Genomic DNA, 12,369 nt, shown 5'->3' with positions numbered 1-12,369 from the left:
ATATAAAATTTTCACATATAATTATACATTATATATAAAACTTATATATAAAAAATATTTTGTATAATTTTAATTTTGTATAAAACTTATATATAAAATATTAATTTATATATATATTTTTTATCAACGAGTCCGATCTGATCCGGTCCAGTCCAAGAAATTCTAAAACCAGAACCGAACCCGTTCCGGCCGGTTTACGCATTACAATTAATTACGCATTAGTGATTTTGCTGTCTTTAAATCTCTTATCCGGTATATATTATAATTAAGAATAAATATATTTGCGAGTATTTTAATTGATACATTAAATGAAAATTTTTATACATAAGCCCTATATTCTTGTACACTACTTAAAAAATATGATTGTATCATTTTATCCTCATATTTATAAAGATAAAATGGTACAATCACATATTTTTAAGTGGTATGCAAGAATGTAGAATTTTTGTGTAGAACGACTCACATTAAAAACAATGCTAATGCGAAAATTTTTCACATCAATTTTCGTATTATAACTTTATAATTAATATGGCTTCTTTTGATATATTTTGACAATAAATCTATTTATCATCCTTTTGTAAATCAATCCTCTCATATCACATCATAAAATGATCGGAGAATGATGACAAAGAAAATAATGAATGACATTAATCTTATTTTTATCATATCAGATGATCGTTCGGTCCGTTCCAATATATGTATGTCTAGTCTGACCATAAAACTTGGTATCTATAAAGCAAAGCCATAAAAGAATCGAGGGCCTTCGGCCCATATATTCTAGAGCCCGTATCACCCTCAAAGCCCATTCTTTATTCCAATCAGGGCCTTCGGCCCATATACTTAGTCTCGGCTTACATTAGTAGCATGTGCCACCCGCTTTTACCACCAAACGCTATTGTTGAATCTCTCCACCTTCTTCTCATCTTCCTTCCAATTTCTGTTTGTCTTGGAATTGCTTTCAATTGGTCCCAAAAATCTTGATATTTGGATTTTTTTTAAAGAGCGTGAATTGGGGTCGATTTCGATTAATGTTTGGGACTGAGTTGTTTCTAGTGTGGATAGCTCGCTATTTGAGGTAAGATTCATGGGTTTTGTTCTTCTTTAAATTTCTGCTTTGACCTTGAGAATTAGGGCCTTTTCTTTCTTTGAGATGAAGGAACGTTTGTTCGACTATTATAATATGATCGTAGAAAGAAGCCTTTTATACCTGGAAGTAGAAAATTGGCTGTTTTAGTGCAATATTCATGTGTTTTGCTTCTTTTAGAAGTTGACTTTAAAGAAACGGGGATTGGTGTTGTGGAGATTCTGTTTCGATACTTTTTTTTTACTGTGAACAAAGTCAAAGATTTTCGGGAAATTGGTGACTGAGAGTAGAGATTAGATGTATTGGGAACAAATGTTATGGATAGTTTACTTTTTTGTTAAGGGGGAGGAGTCGGCGCTTTGAGGTTAGAAATCAAGGTTCTTGATTGTGTGTTGTATTTTCTGGGTATTTAGTTGTGGTTGATAAAAAACTGGGCTAAAATGGATGAGACTGAGGATGATGCAAGGTATTCCCCAAACCCGTATGGTGTGAATCACCAACAGGATTACGGTACCTCGAGTCAACAGAAGAATTCTGTTAGGAATGCTCCACATTCTCGGCCGGCTGTTAATCATTACGTTGATGAGGATGATGAAGAATCTGGAGAAGAGGAGGAAGAGAATGATGATCAAAGTAATGGTTTTCGTAATATGCAACAAGATTTGGAGGATGAAGAGGAGGAGGAGGTGGAGGAATCTGATGAGGAAGAAGATGATGATGATGATGATGATGATAAACAGAAAAGTTATGGTAGGAGGACTGAATATCCTGATTTGAAAAGGCACCCAAAAAAGCGAAAGTTGAAGAGTTTGGCTTCTAGTTATGAATTTGCTCCAAGGGTTCCTGTGCCATCGGCTGCAGCAACAGATCCAATGCCCTTGGCTCCAAAACCATCAGTTGTTGGCCGAAATTCACTAACCGAATGGACTGAGCGTGAGACATTTGTTTTACTAGATGCTTGGGTCGACCCATTTCTTCAACGTGGAAGAAAGAGTCTTCGGTCCGAGGAATGGCAAGAAGTTGCGGAGAAGGTATCAAAGATCTCAAAAACTGAAAGGACGGATACTCAGTGCAGGAATAGATTGGATACATTGAAGAAGAAGTTCAAAAAGGAGAAGACGAGGATGGCAGAGACTGGTGATGCCACTAGCAAATGGGTTTATTTTGAGAAGATGGATATGATGCTGTCATCGCCCCCACAGCAAGCAGGCCTCTCTTGTGGTTTGGACTCCGGGGAGTACGTATTCATGAATCCTAGAGTTTATTTAAATCATGCAAATGGGTTGGAAGAGATGAGAGATAGTCCTGGAAATTCAGAATCTTCGGATGGTGAGGAGGATGCTTCAGATGGACTTCCACCAAAGAAGAGGAGAACTGGAAGGGTCAATGATGAGGGGCCTTGCTTCAGCTTGCTTGCTGATTCCATTAACAAATTCAGCGAGATATATGAAAAAATTGAGAATAGTAAAAGGCAGCAGATGGTGGAGCTGGAGAAGATGAGAATGGATTTCCATAGGGAAATGGAGATGCAGAAGACGCAAGTTCTGGAGAGAGTGCAGGCCGAGATAGCGAAAATACAGCACGGTGACGAGGAGGAAAATGATGTCTCTGCTGAGAATCCTAGCGGCTGATGTATTGAGATGCAGCCATCTTTCTGTAATGATAATTAGCATTTTGAAGAAGCCCAAGAAGCTGGAGCTTTGGATTCAAATAATGCTTTTAGTACAGTGCTACATGTCAACATTCGATTTGCACTTGGCACTGCAATGAACCCTTTTCTTTAACAATCTTAATAACATCTGGCAAACGGCCAGCTCTTGGCAAAATGTTTATCAGATTGTTTACAAGCACACATCAGGTTTACAACCCTCTTTGAGTATACCAATGTGTATACTGCAAGCGTCTTCAATCCTCGCAGCTTTCCCGAGCCCTGTCTACCCTACCCAACTTGGAAATAAATTCCCAATAACGTTGTATAAATATTTGCACTTGGCTGCAAGCCACTGTCCTACATCTTGTCAAACAACCTAGTGGCAAAATCCTCGTGACCCAATTTCCTGAAAGCTGAAAAAAAAGTGTAGTATATGTCATGGTATCCAGGAACCAGTCATCCTCGTTACACATCTCGTAATAAAGCTCATGGACTTTTTCGCCATGTCCTTCTCGCATCAGCATCAAAATCATGTATAATTGAAGTGCATGTATCTATCTAGTAAAAGATACAGAGCGCCTTACCCGGCTTTCACAATTTCAGATAATTCGGCGTAGACCAATAATACACGTACACCTAACCATTCTCCTGGATTGTCTTCCACATTTCACCAACCAATTAACCCAGCTTGGTACAAGCAATTGACAAAGGCATCCTAAAAAAACCACCTAGTCTCACCCCCTGCGTGTTGACGAAAGTAGAGGGATAGGCTTAGCACACAAAGCCATCCCAAAGACAAACACGTAAAAGGAGAAAGTGACTCAACCAACACATTTACAAAAGAGCAAACGTCACACTTGAGACGAAAATATAGGCGCAAGAGAGATGGGCTTTTTGCTTTCTGCTCTTCGGCTTCTACCCTTTTCTTCATATTTTAACGTAGAGATTTTTCATAACGGATAATCTATTGAGTGAATTGCTAACTTTAAACCTATTCCCATCATGGAACACAAAGCTACTTACAGCTTGTTGGCCCCATGCAGAAGCAATTTGAGTTTGAGTTTTCTTTTTTAAAGGTAAGCTCATAGTCTATGGCCCATTGGCCCCAATGCAGAATCTGTAAAAAGCCACATGGATATCATTCAAGGAACAGGGGAAGAAACACTCCTGAAGACGCATCGTTGTCGGTTTCAACTTTCGACTAAAGCATGCGTTTACAACAGTGCGTGCTAATCTGCTTAACCGTGACAATTCTGGCAACGAACTTCTCAGATCCTGCAGATCCAGTTCCATGAACAACCTGAATCTTGTTGCACTAGACATCAAGCATTCGACTAGAATGTTTAACATCTCGCCGGTTCTTTATATAAAAGGACAGGACCTTTATCAGCCGGTGAGGTGCACTCGAGTGACCCGCATTGGCTGAAGGGTAAATAATCTTCACGAGTGAGTATCAACTATCAACAACAAATTCCACAAAATCGTCAGATCACAGGAACGGGGAAACGACAACAATCCAACATTTGAAAAAGTACTGAAAAGTATTAAATTAATAATGGAAAGAGAAGTACTTTAATCACGAAGAGATCACACAAAAATAAACCCACAAACTAATATGACTTCATATGAAACATCAGATCTACTTTACAATCTAATATTCCACATCAAACCATATCAGTTTTTGAATTTACTTTTGTAAATGTTTTTGTCTCTAATGCAAAACATGCTACCTAAGGAACAAGGACACGAGAGTCTCCCTTTAAGATGTACTTCTGTTTCTCTCTCTGCAAGAGCCTGGGAGACCACAACAGTATCATTTCTCTTGAAACCCTACTTAAAAAAACCACAATATGGAGATCCACCCCAATTAGGTATAAAATTTGGCAGATCGCCCACAACAGAAAAGGCTTCACGGACTCCAAAAAGGTTGACAAAACACAGGCCCACCACCAGGTTTGTCCCTAGACTCGAATAAAAAAAGTTCTTATACATAGGAACCAAATTCCGTCTTGAATAAAACATTTGAACGAGAAACCACTGAACAGAACTACGCGGAAGTGGTAGAGGTCTGTGTGTCCATTGGCTCTGCAGAAGCTGGCGGTACCTCACCATTGCCATCTGCTGCCCTCTCATTGGTGCTGGCATTACTACTGGCGTTTGCATCAGTACTCCCATCGGCATCACCATCCTGTGATTGCTGCTCGCTGGCCTGAGGAGGTGGGGTTGGTGGTGTTTCGGGAGTAGCTGGCTTGGCTGGTGCTGGCCTTGGTTTCATCATTATCGGTTTACAAAACCTGTTCACGCAATTTATTTCTTTCAACATCTTCAACAAAACGTACTACAAACAAATTAGGTAGGAAAAGAATGATTCAAATTTCTTGGGTTGGAGTTTGCATGAACAAAATGAGTAAAGAGTGCATAGACCCACTAGGCTGTAGATAAATTAACGCAAAAACAAAGTGAAATGCAAAAAGAACCACCATATGCAAGTAGCAATACGTAGATCAGAAACTAGGACCAAAATAGAGGACAAAAGAGAAAGGTCCTCTCGCTTCTCTCAGACAAGGGAAAGATCGATTAGGTTTAGGACTTCTCATAGATAAGGGGACCAATAATACAAAGACTAATGCTCGATTTAAGACCCTAAAGTACCCAAACAAAAAACTAAAGCAAGATAAAAAATAAAAACCAGGATCAAGACAGTGCAAAATTTTTGGCAATCATTCAAGATTCTGGAAGTACTAGATCTTAACATTGCAATGAGCTACAACACGTTATTTCCTTTCCACCAGAATAAAACAGACAAAAATATAGAGAAAGAAAAGGTACCCATCGAGTGCTTGAGCCTTCTTTAGCACATCAGCAGATGAGAGAACCGGATCAGCATATTTAGGATGCGAATCCTGCAGCTGCATTTTCTCTCTTAACCATGCTTCTGCCTCCACGCATTCATTTAGGACCTACAACATCCATTGGAAGATAATTTGAGAAGTCGGTATATATGTTTTGTGCATGGGTGGGAGAATCTCTCAGGGGGAGGGAGCTTAAGACAAAGATCTGACAAGTTATTACCTTCTGTTTCTCAGAGATGTCAATATGATCATATCTAGGATCATTTGACATTGCCGCTTCTCGGTAGCTATTAACACAATGAACAAGTTGATCAATTATTGCTCCCCTGTTTACATGCTCTTTGTACCGCTCCTCCATGGGATTGCCTTGCTGCAATTTTTCACATCTCCATTAAACTGTCAAAGCCAGTGACTAGTCTTTTTGTGGGCTGAGTAATCAGTGTGTGACTTTGTGGATTAGTTGGCAGGTGCAAAAGGGAGACGTGGGAAGTAGCCTTTTTGACAATTACCTTCTGGAGTTCCTCAAGCTTGGCAATGTAAACGCCTTTAGTCTCATCCTCACCGTCTTCATATAACCAATCTTCCACCACCTGAAGTTTAGAAGTAAACTCTTCCCTCTCTGAATCAGTGACAAATTCCCTATATTTGTCACTAAGCTGGAGAAATATGCGGTAATATTAGTTTAGAAGTCCTAAACTTAAAGCCAGATACTCTGGTTTAATATAAATAAAAAGCACACTACCTTGTTTCTCATGTCATAGACGTAAGCCTCAACTGCGTTCTTCCTGTCTTTTGTTTCTTCCATAACCCGATCTTGCAAAGCCATTTCAAACTCCTTCTCTACAGCTTTTTGCACATCAGCCGGAATCATTCCTCCATAAACAATCTCCGCTACAGGGATGTTAATTTTTTTTACCTTCTTCTTTGGAGCCTCAACCTGCATGCCAATAACCCACATTTAATGCAGGTGATATGAGACGCAACTTTATGAACTCACGGAGAATATGTATTCATAGAGTATTCTCCAACATGAACTCTAAGGCTATTTGTATTATGATCACATATCTATTCAACAAGTGTCCAAGACGGATAGCAGCCATGCGATAGCTTTTGCAACTTCATGAACAATGCTAAAAGCACATGCAAATAAGAATTTTCATCTTTTATCGGAAACTCTAACATAGCAGCATGGGAAACAAATAAAGAATCAACATAAAGCATACACCATGGAAAAACTTATTAACTGATATTTTGATACTGGGCATAGTTAATACCTTAGTGTCTGTTTCCATCTGCACAGGCTTATCTCCCGAGTCAGAAACACCATTTTCAGGCCCAGAAGCATCAGCAGTACCCTTTGCATCTTGCATATTTACATCAGTTTCATTGGAGCTTGGGGGCGCAGAATCAATGGGCGCTTCTTCAGTATCCATCTTAGCATCTTCCTTTGGTGGCTCTTTTGAGACTGGAACTTCAACTTCTTCTTCTTCCAATAGCTGAAACAAACATAAAATAATAATAATAATAATAAAAGAGATCAATACAAAATTGGCCACCAGAATTAGTGTCAGAAGAACTCACAGTTGCTGACTCAATAGACACAATTCCATGCAGATTCAGGCGGGCTTTCACCTTGACTTTTGCACGCTCACCTTTTGTAGATTGGAAAGGACCAATCTGCACGTGTACATCATGTCATGAAATCGGCAACACAAAATAAAACATTCTAAACAACCTTGTCCTATAGCCCACAACTATTTGAACTTTTTAGAATCAATACTGCCAGCCTGTATTACCGTATATGTACTAATCTTTGCAGGTGCTTGCAATTCATTCACATCAGTGTATTGCACATCAATGGAGAATGTACCCCATCTATAAAATGTCAGAGCCTTCACACTTGGTATGGGATTTCCCTTGGGGAAAACAATGGTATTCTGTTGACTGTCAGCTGCCCCGTTCTGTGCATCTGGAGCAGCACCCTTCCATGACAAAGCAATTGAGAATGGAAAGCTCTCATTGACCTTCAGATTAAAAGTAAAACCATTACCAGAGTCAGGCACCAAAGAACAAGATTTTGATCAGCATACTCGTGACAGTTTCCCTGAATTAAAGCACTAGGGAGAACGTGTAAAACCTTGAGGCTATCCCAGAATCACATATTGGTCGGGTGTGAGTCTCACATAAATTTATTATAAGAGAAGCTATTGAACATATCTCCGCAACAAAATGCATATAAGAGTGACAACAAGGGGAATAAGAAAGAATTACAAGTAATCCTTACTCTAGATTTTGCTACCCATAATTTTCACAAAAAAATTTTGACCCGGCAATGAAAAGCGGAAAGCCCATTGATGAAACAACCAAAATTTTTCCATGCTGAAGTCAGCTAATGCAAGTATATTTGAAAAAGAGGAATATGATCGTTGGGATATCACCCATCAATGGACAACACTTACCCGAAACTCGCGTACTTTAAATGTCGGACTAAGAATGGCACACTCCAAAGCACATCCCCTGGCAACACACTCGCTTGCATTCATTGTCCGTCTAGGCTCCTTTTTGAAGAACTCCGTTAATATTTTTATTATAGCAGGAACACGAGAGCCAGAACCAACCACCTCAACTACGTGAACATCCTCAACTGTGAGACCAGCGTCCCCAAGAGCATTCTCCAAAGGTCTCTTAACACGTTCCAACATAGGAACGCTGATCTGTTCAAACTCCTCCCTCTTAATGAAACCTCTTACATCCTTCTCATCCATTAAGCACTCTATGTTTAAAGGTGCTTCAGGATTTGCACTGAGTACCTTCTTCAGCTTCTCACAGGAAGCTCGAAGCCTAAGGCAAGCCCTTGCATTCTGGAAAACATCAATCTTGTACTCCTCTTTAAATTTTGCAGCAAAGTACTGGAATAGCACTTCATCAAAATCTCTACCACCAAGAGATCGGTCAAATGAATGAGCTAATATTTTCAGCTGGCCCTTTTTAAAGCCAGCAATGCAAACTTGCATGCTTGCATGTCCAATATCAACAAAAGCAACATTCAATTGATCATTTTCAGGTAAATCTGTCTTGTAAATGCCATAAGCCAAGGCTGTTGCTGTAGTTTCATGAATCAAGCGGAGTGGGTGCAAGCCTGCAATTGTGGCCGCATCCAAAACAGCCCTTCTTTGAAGATCAGTGAAATAAATTGGAATCCCAATACAGCAATCAACAACCGCTGCATTCAAGTTCTTCTCAGCTATGCGTTTTAGATCAGAAAACACCATTCCCAAAACTTGTGTAGGTGTAAATGTCCTTACTTCTCCCAGATACCGTGCATGAATTAAAGGATACCCATCAGGTCCTTCTGTAATGGTGAAAGGAAAAGACTTTAGATCCATCTGCAATTCAGGATCATTGAATTGCCGACCAACCAACCGCTTAATTTGAGAGATTGCATTCTTTGGGTTCATCATAGTTGAAGCAGCCCCTGCCGTCCCGATGAACCGCTGCTTGTCACCAAAACAGACAACTGCAGGAGTCTCACGTTTGGACTCATCGTTGAGTACAACATCAATCCCTCTTTGCCTTGCAACGGCCACAATGCAGCTCTCATTCCCGAAATCAAAACCAACTACACTCATCTTCGCAAAATCTCAACCAATTTGTCACTTAATAATCAGTTTAGACAGCCAGGTAATAGAAATCTGGACAATAAAACATCAGAATCGAATTCAGTATACATTTACTTTAAAAAGAGAGAGCCCCACGACCAGAATCCAAAGCTTATTCTAACGATAAAATTTCTCAAAATCCAGCAAAAATAAGAAGGGAACAAAATAAAGTTTGGGGTAAAATCAATAACTCTACCAACATGCGTAACCATTTCTGATTCTCTTCAAGCAATTACAACATAATCAATGCACGAGAACACAAAAATACCCAGCATATAACTTCAGCAGATTTAGCCCAAAAGATGAGAATGACTAATAGCATGGGCAACGGACAGTCGAGTGGAGGTGAGACGTGGCGGTGCGAAATGCACGGGTCGACAATGTCACCCAGCTGCGGCAGGCTGACGGTTAATTACCTAGCATTCACACGACCATGGCGTAACGAATCCAAATTCAGTACACGGGAAGAGAATGGATTCGCGTATTTATTTAAAGTATTTCATGTGGGCTAGATTTGATTTTTAAAACAAACAAAATGGCTTGCCTCTCAAGCTGCGAAGGTCTATGACTTAATTTCTAAAGAATACCAGGTCAATGGTTAATCAATATATAACAAAAGAAAACACAAACAGTTGGCCAAAAGAAAAAAAAATATATATCAAAAGATCCGATTCCAAACGAAGGAAACTAAATTCACAATCAATTCAATAGTCACCGAAGAATCCTACGCCGGAAGTGGCCCAATCTAGAAAGAGAAATTCACAGATCTAAATCTAATCTTTCGGTAGAAAGAGACGAAAAAATTGTAAACCTAAGACCGATGCGGCCTTCAGCTGGTGTTGGAGACCGTACCTTCAGAGAGATCCAACAGAAAGAGAGAGAGAGAGAATCAGAGGTTGGCGTGTTGGGGGGTGGGGGTGGTTCTGGAACTCTCTGAAACACCGTAAGGTTTTTACGAGAAGACAGGAGGTTTGAGCCTTTGAGGGCGATAGAATGTGAGGTATTAAGAAGGGCTGTTGTGTGGAATTCTCGAGTTCTTTTCTGTTTTTTATTTTTCAATCTATTGGACAATGCTACATCCCCGCTGGGGAATAGTATTGTTATATATATATATATTTTAAATTATTTTTTATATAAATTTTTTAATATTTTTAAAAAATAAAATAAATTATACTTTAAATTATTTTATTTCGTGATTAAGAAAATATCTTTTAATAATATTATAAATTTTTTTAATTTTTTTAAAATATTTAAAATTGTTTAAAAAATATATATAATAAAAAAATTTAAAAAAACACATACAAATACATTATTAGACCCCAGCGGAGTCTCCGGCGGGATATCTAGTATTTTCTTATATTTATTTATTAGCACTTTATTTTGAATTAAATAAAAAGAAAAAGAGAGAGAAAGAGAGAGTTGGGGGTTGTGAGAGAAAGAGAGAGGATTTCAATTTCAAGTTTAACTTTCGAAGTGGTCCGTCCAACTAAAATAGCCGTCCGGGTAGCCTGGTAGGGATAGTCTACTGCTTCGGAGTTTCTAGAAATATCTACGAGGTCACACGACTTACACGTGGACATTTTGAGAGAAAGCATCTCATTACTGGGCTAGTGGGCTGAATTTTTGTGGGCCTACTCCTAGGTCTTCATCCTGTCGTTAAGTGAAAATTGGGCTGTCTGAGCCTATATTTTATGCTTAGTAAAAACTTCAATTTTCAATTTTCAATTTTTAATTTTCAGATTATATTTTACTTACAGATCAACTATTAAATAATAGTTGTCATTCCGGATTTAAGTTTTTTAAAACTTATGTTCTAATTATAGGATGTAAATCACGTCTTATAATATATATTATTATTTATATAAGTCTTTAAAAAGATATTAAATATTCATCACTTTAAGGCTTCATATAGAAACGATTTTATTTCATCTAATTTAATCATTACAACTTTTACAAATATCTAATAAAATATAATAAACAATTTAATTTTTTTCAAATCTCAAAATAATAATAATATTAAAAAAATATTTTAATAATATTTTATTTAACTTTTATCTAAAACCATCTCCTCTTATCTCAACTGATACTTTATTTGTTGCCAATATATCAACTGACATTTTGGTCTTGGAAAGTCTACTACATAAATTTTCTCCAACTAAGTTGAAGGAAATTTCTTCATAATCATCTATAAAAACAAAAAATGTATGTAAACTATGAACATGTACATATATTTTTAGAGTAATATTATATACCATATTTTCATCTTATTATGTGCCACATTTTATTTATAGAAATGAAAGTATAATGATGATATGATCTATAGAGTTTTCCATATTTTTAATAGAGTAACGCATGAAAAATTTTTAATTTTGACTTTTAAAAAACATTTTTACTACATGTTCAACAAAAAATTATTATTTTTAAAATAACGTTATATACAGTTATGAGTTGCATACTTGTTTTGAAAAAAAAAGTGAAGTCACTCTTTAAAAAGTTAATTTTTTGATGTGGATTCAATATTTATTCATTTTTTTAAAACAATTACACGACGCTTGTACAATTCATGATTATATCTAGTATTATTTCAAGAAAAATTATATTTGTAATTATATGATGTGCAAGCATTACTCATTCATTTTGAAAAATATGAGTAAATATAAGATCTATATAAAAATAATAATTTTTTAACGATAGACCCTCTTTTAAAAAAAAGTGTGCATTGCTTCCATAACTCATAACTATATAGCATTATTATTACTCAAATGAGGACCATTATTCCACTGTTATTATTTAAGAAAAATTATACTTAGCAGCCGTACATCATATTATTTTTTAATAAATATACGGTGTAGTGCTGCTTAATATAAATAGTTCATTATTTATCAACCCCGCAACCCGGTCTGCTGCCCAATTCGCCCGGAAGTCTGTTACGTACAGTTGTCTCTCCACAGTTGGCATGCACTAAATCTGACGTGGCTGGTTTATTATTTGAATTAGAAATGAGTTGAGGTAAGTTGAAATAATTTATAAATAATAAAATAAAAATTAAATTATTTATTATATTTTATATGAAAATTTTAAAAAAATATTTTATAATTTGAAAATATTGAATTGTTTATTATA

General features: G+C 37.1%; 2 protein-coding genes across 3 annotated transcripts; one reads left to right on the top strand and one right to left on the bottom strand.

Moving 5' to 3' along the window:
• Nucleotides 1-874: 874 nt before the first annotated feature.
• LOC121259934 (trihelix transcription factor ASIL1-like) lies at nt 875-2,910 on the top strand. The gene has a single exon (XM_041161755.1). It carries the CDS (start codon nt 1,525-1,527, stop codon nt 2,713-2,715), a length of 1,191 nt encoding a protein of 396 aa, XP_041017689.1. The 5' UTR covers nt 875-1,524; the 3' UTR covers nt 2,716-2,910.
• Nucleotides 2,911-4,395: 1,485 nt separating this feature from the next.
• On the bottom strand, nt 4,396-10,282 carry LOC121258057 (heat shock 70 kDa protein 15-like). 2 transcript variants are annotated; one of them, XM_041159409.1, is made up of 10 exons: nt 10,058-10,282; nt 8,047-9,279; nt 7,384-7,611; nt 7,169-7,264; nt 6,862-7,083; nt 6,330-6,524; nt 6,097-6,243; nt 5,808-5,957; nt 5,565-5,695; nt 4,396-5,029 (listed from the first exon to the last, which is right to left on the bottom strand). In XM_041159409.1, the coding sequence occupies exons 2-10, from the start codon at nt 9,214-9,216 to the stop codon at nt 4,783-4,785; spliced, it is 2,586 nt and encodes an 861-aa protein (XP_041015343.1). In that variant the 5' UTR covers nt 9,217-9,279; nt 10,058-10,282; the 3' UTR covers nt 4,396-4,782. The 2 variants fall into 2 exon arrangements, with proteins under 2 accessions (XP_041015343.1, XP_041015350.1); XM_041159416.1 differs by having other exon boundaries at nt 10,099-10,282.
• Between the last annotated feature and the right edge of the window lie 2,087 nt (nt 10,283-12,369).

The sequence above is a fragment of the Juglans microcarpa x Juglans regia genome, chromosome 1D (assembly GCF_004785595.1).
Source record: "Juglans microcarpa x Juglans regia isolate MS1-56 chromosome 1D, Jm3101_v1.0, whole genome shotgun sequence".
In the NCBI taxonomy this organism is placed as follows: domain Eukaryota; kingdom Viridiplantae; phylum Streptophyta; class Magnoliopsida; order Fagales; family Juglandaceae; genus Juglans; species Juglans microcarpa x Juglans regia.
Note: the sequence above shows the minus strand (reverse complement) of the source record. Positions and strands in the feature narration are given on the sequence as shown.

Coding starts and splice junctions, on each gene's coding strand:
- LOC121259934 (XM_041161755.1), top strand. CDS start 1,525: ATGGATGAGACTGAGGATGATGCAAGGTATTCCCCAAACCCGTATGGT.
- LOC121258057 (XM_041159409.1), bottom strand. CDS start 9,216: ATGAGTGTAGTTGGTTTTGATTTCGGGAATGAGAGCTGCATTGTGGCC. Junction 6,525..6,861: donor AGATGGAAACAGACACTAAG/GTATTAACTATG, acceptor ATTGGCATGCAG/GTTGAGGCTCCAAAGAAGAA. Junction 5,958..6,096: donor AGCTTGAGGAACTCCAGAAG/GTAATTGTCAAA, acceptor GAAAAATTGCAG/CAAGGCAATCCCATGGAGGA.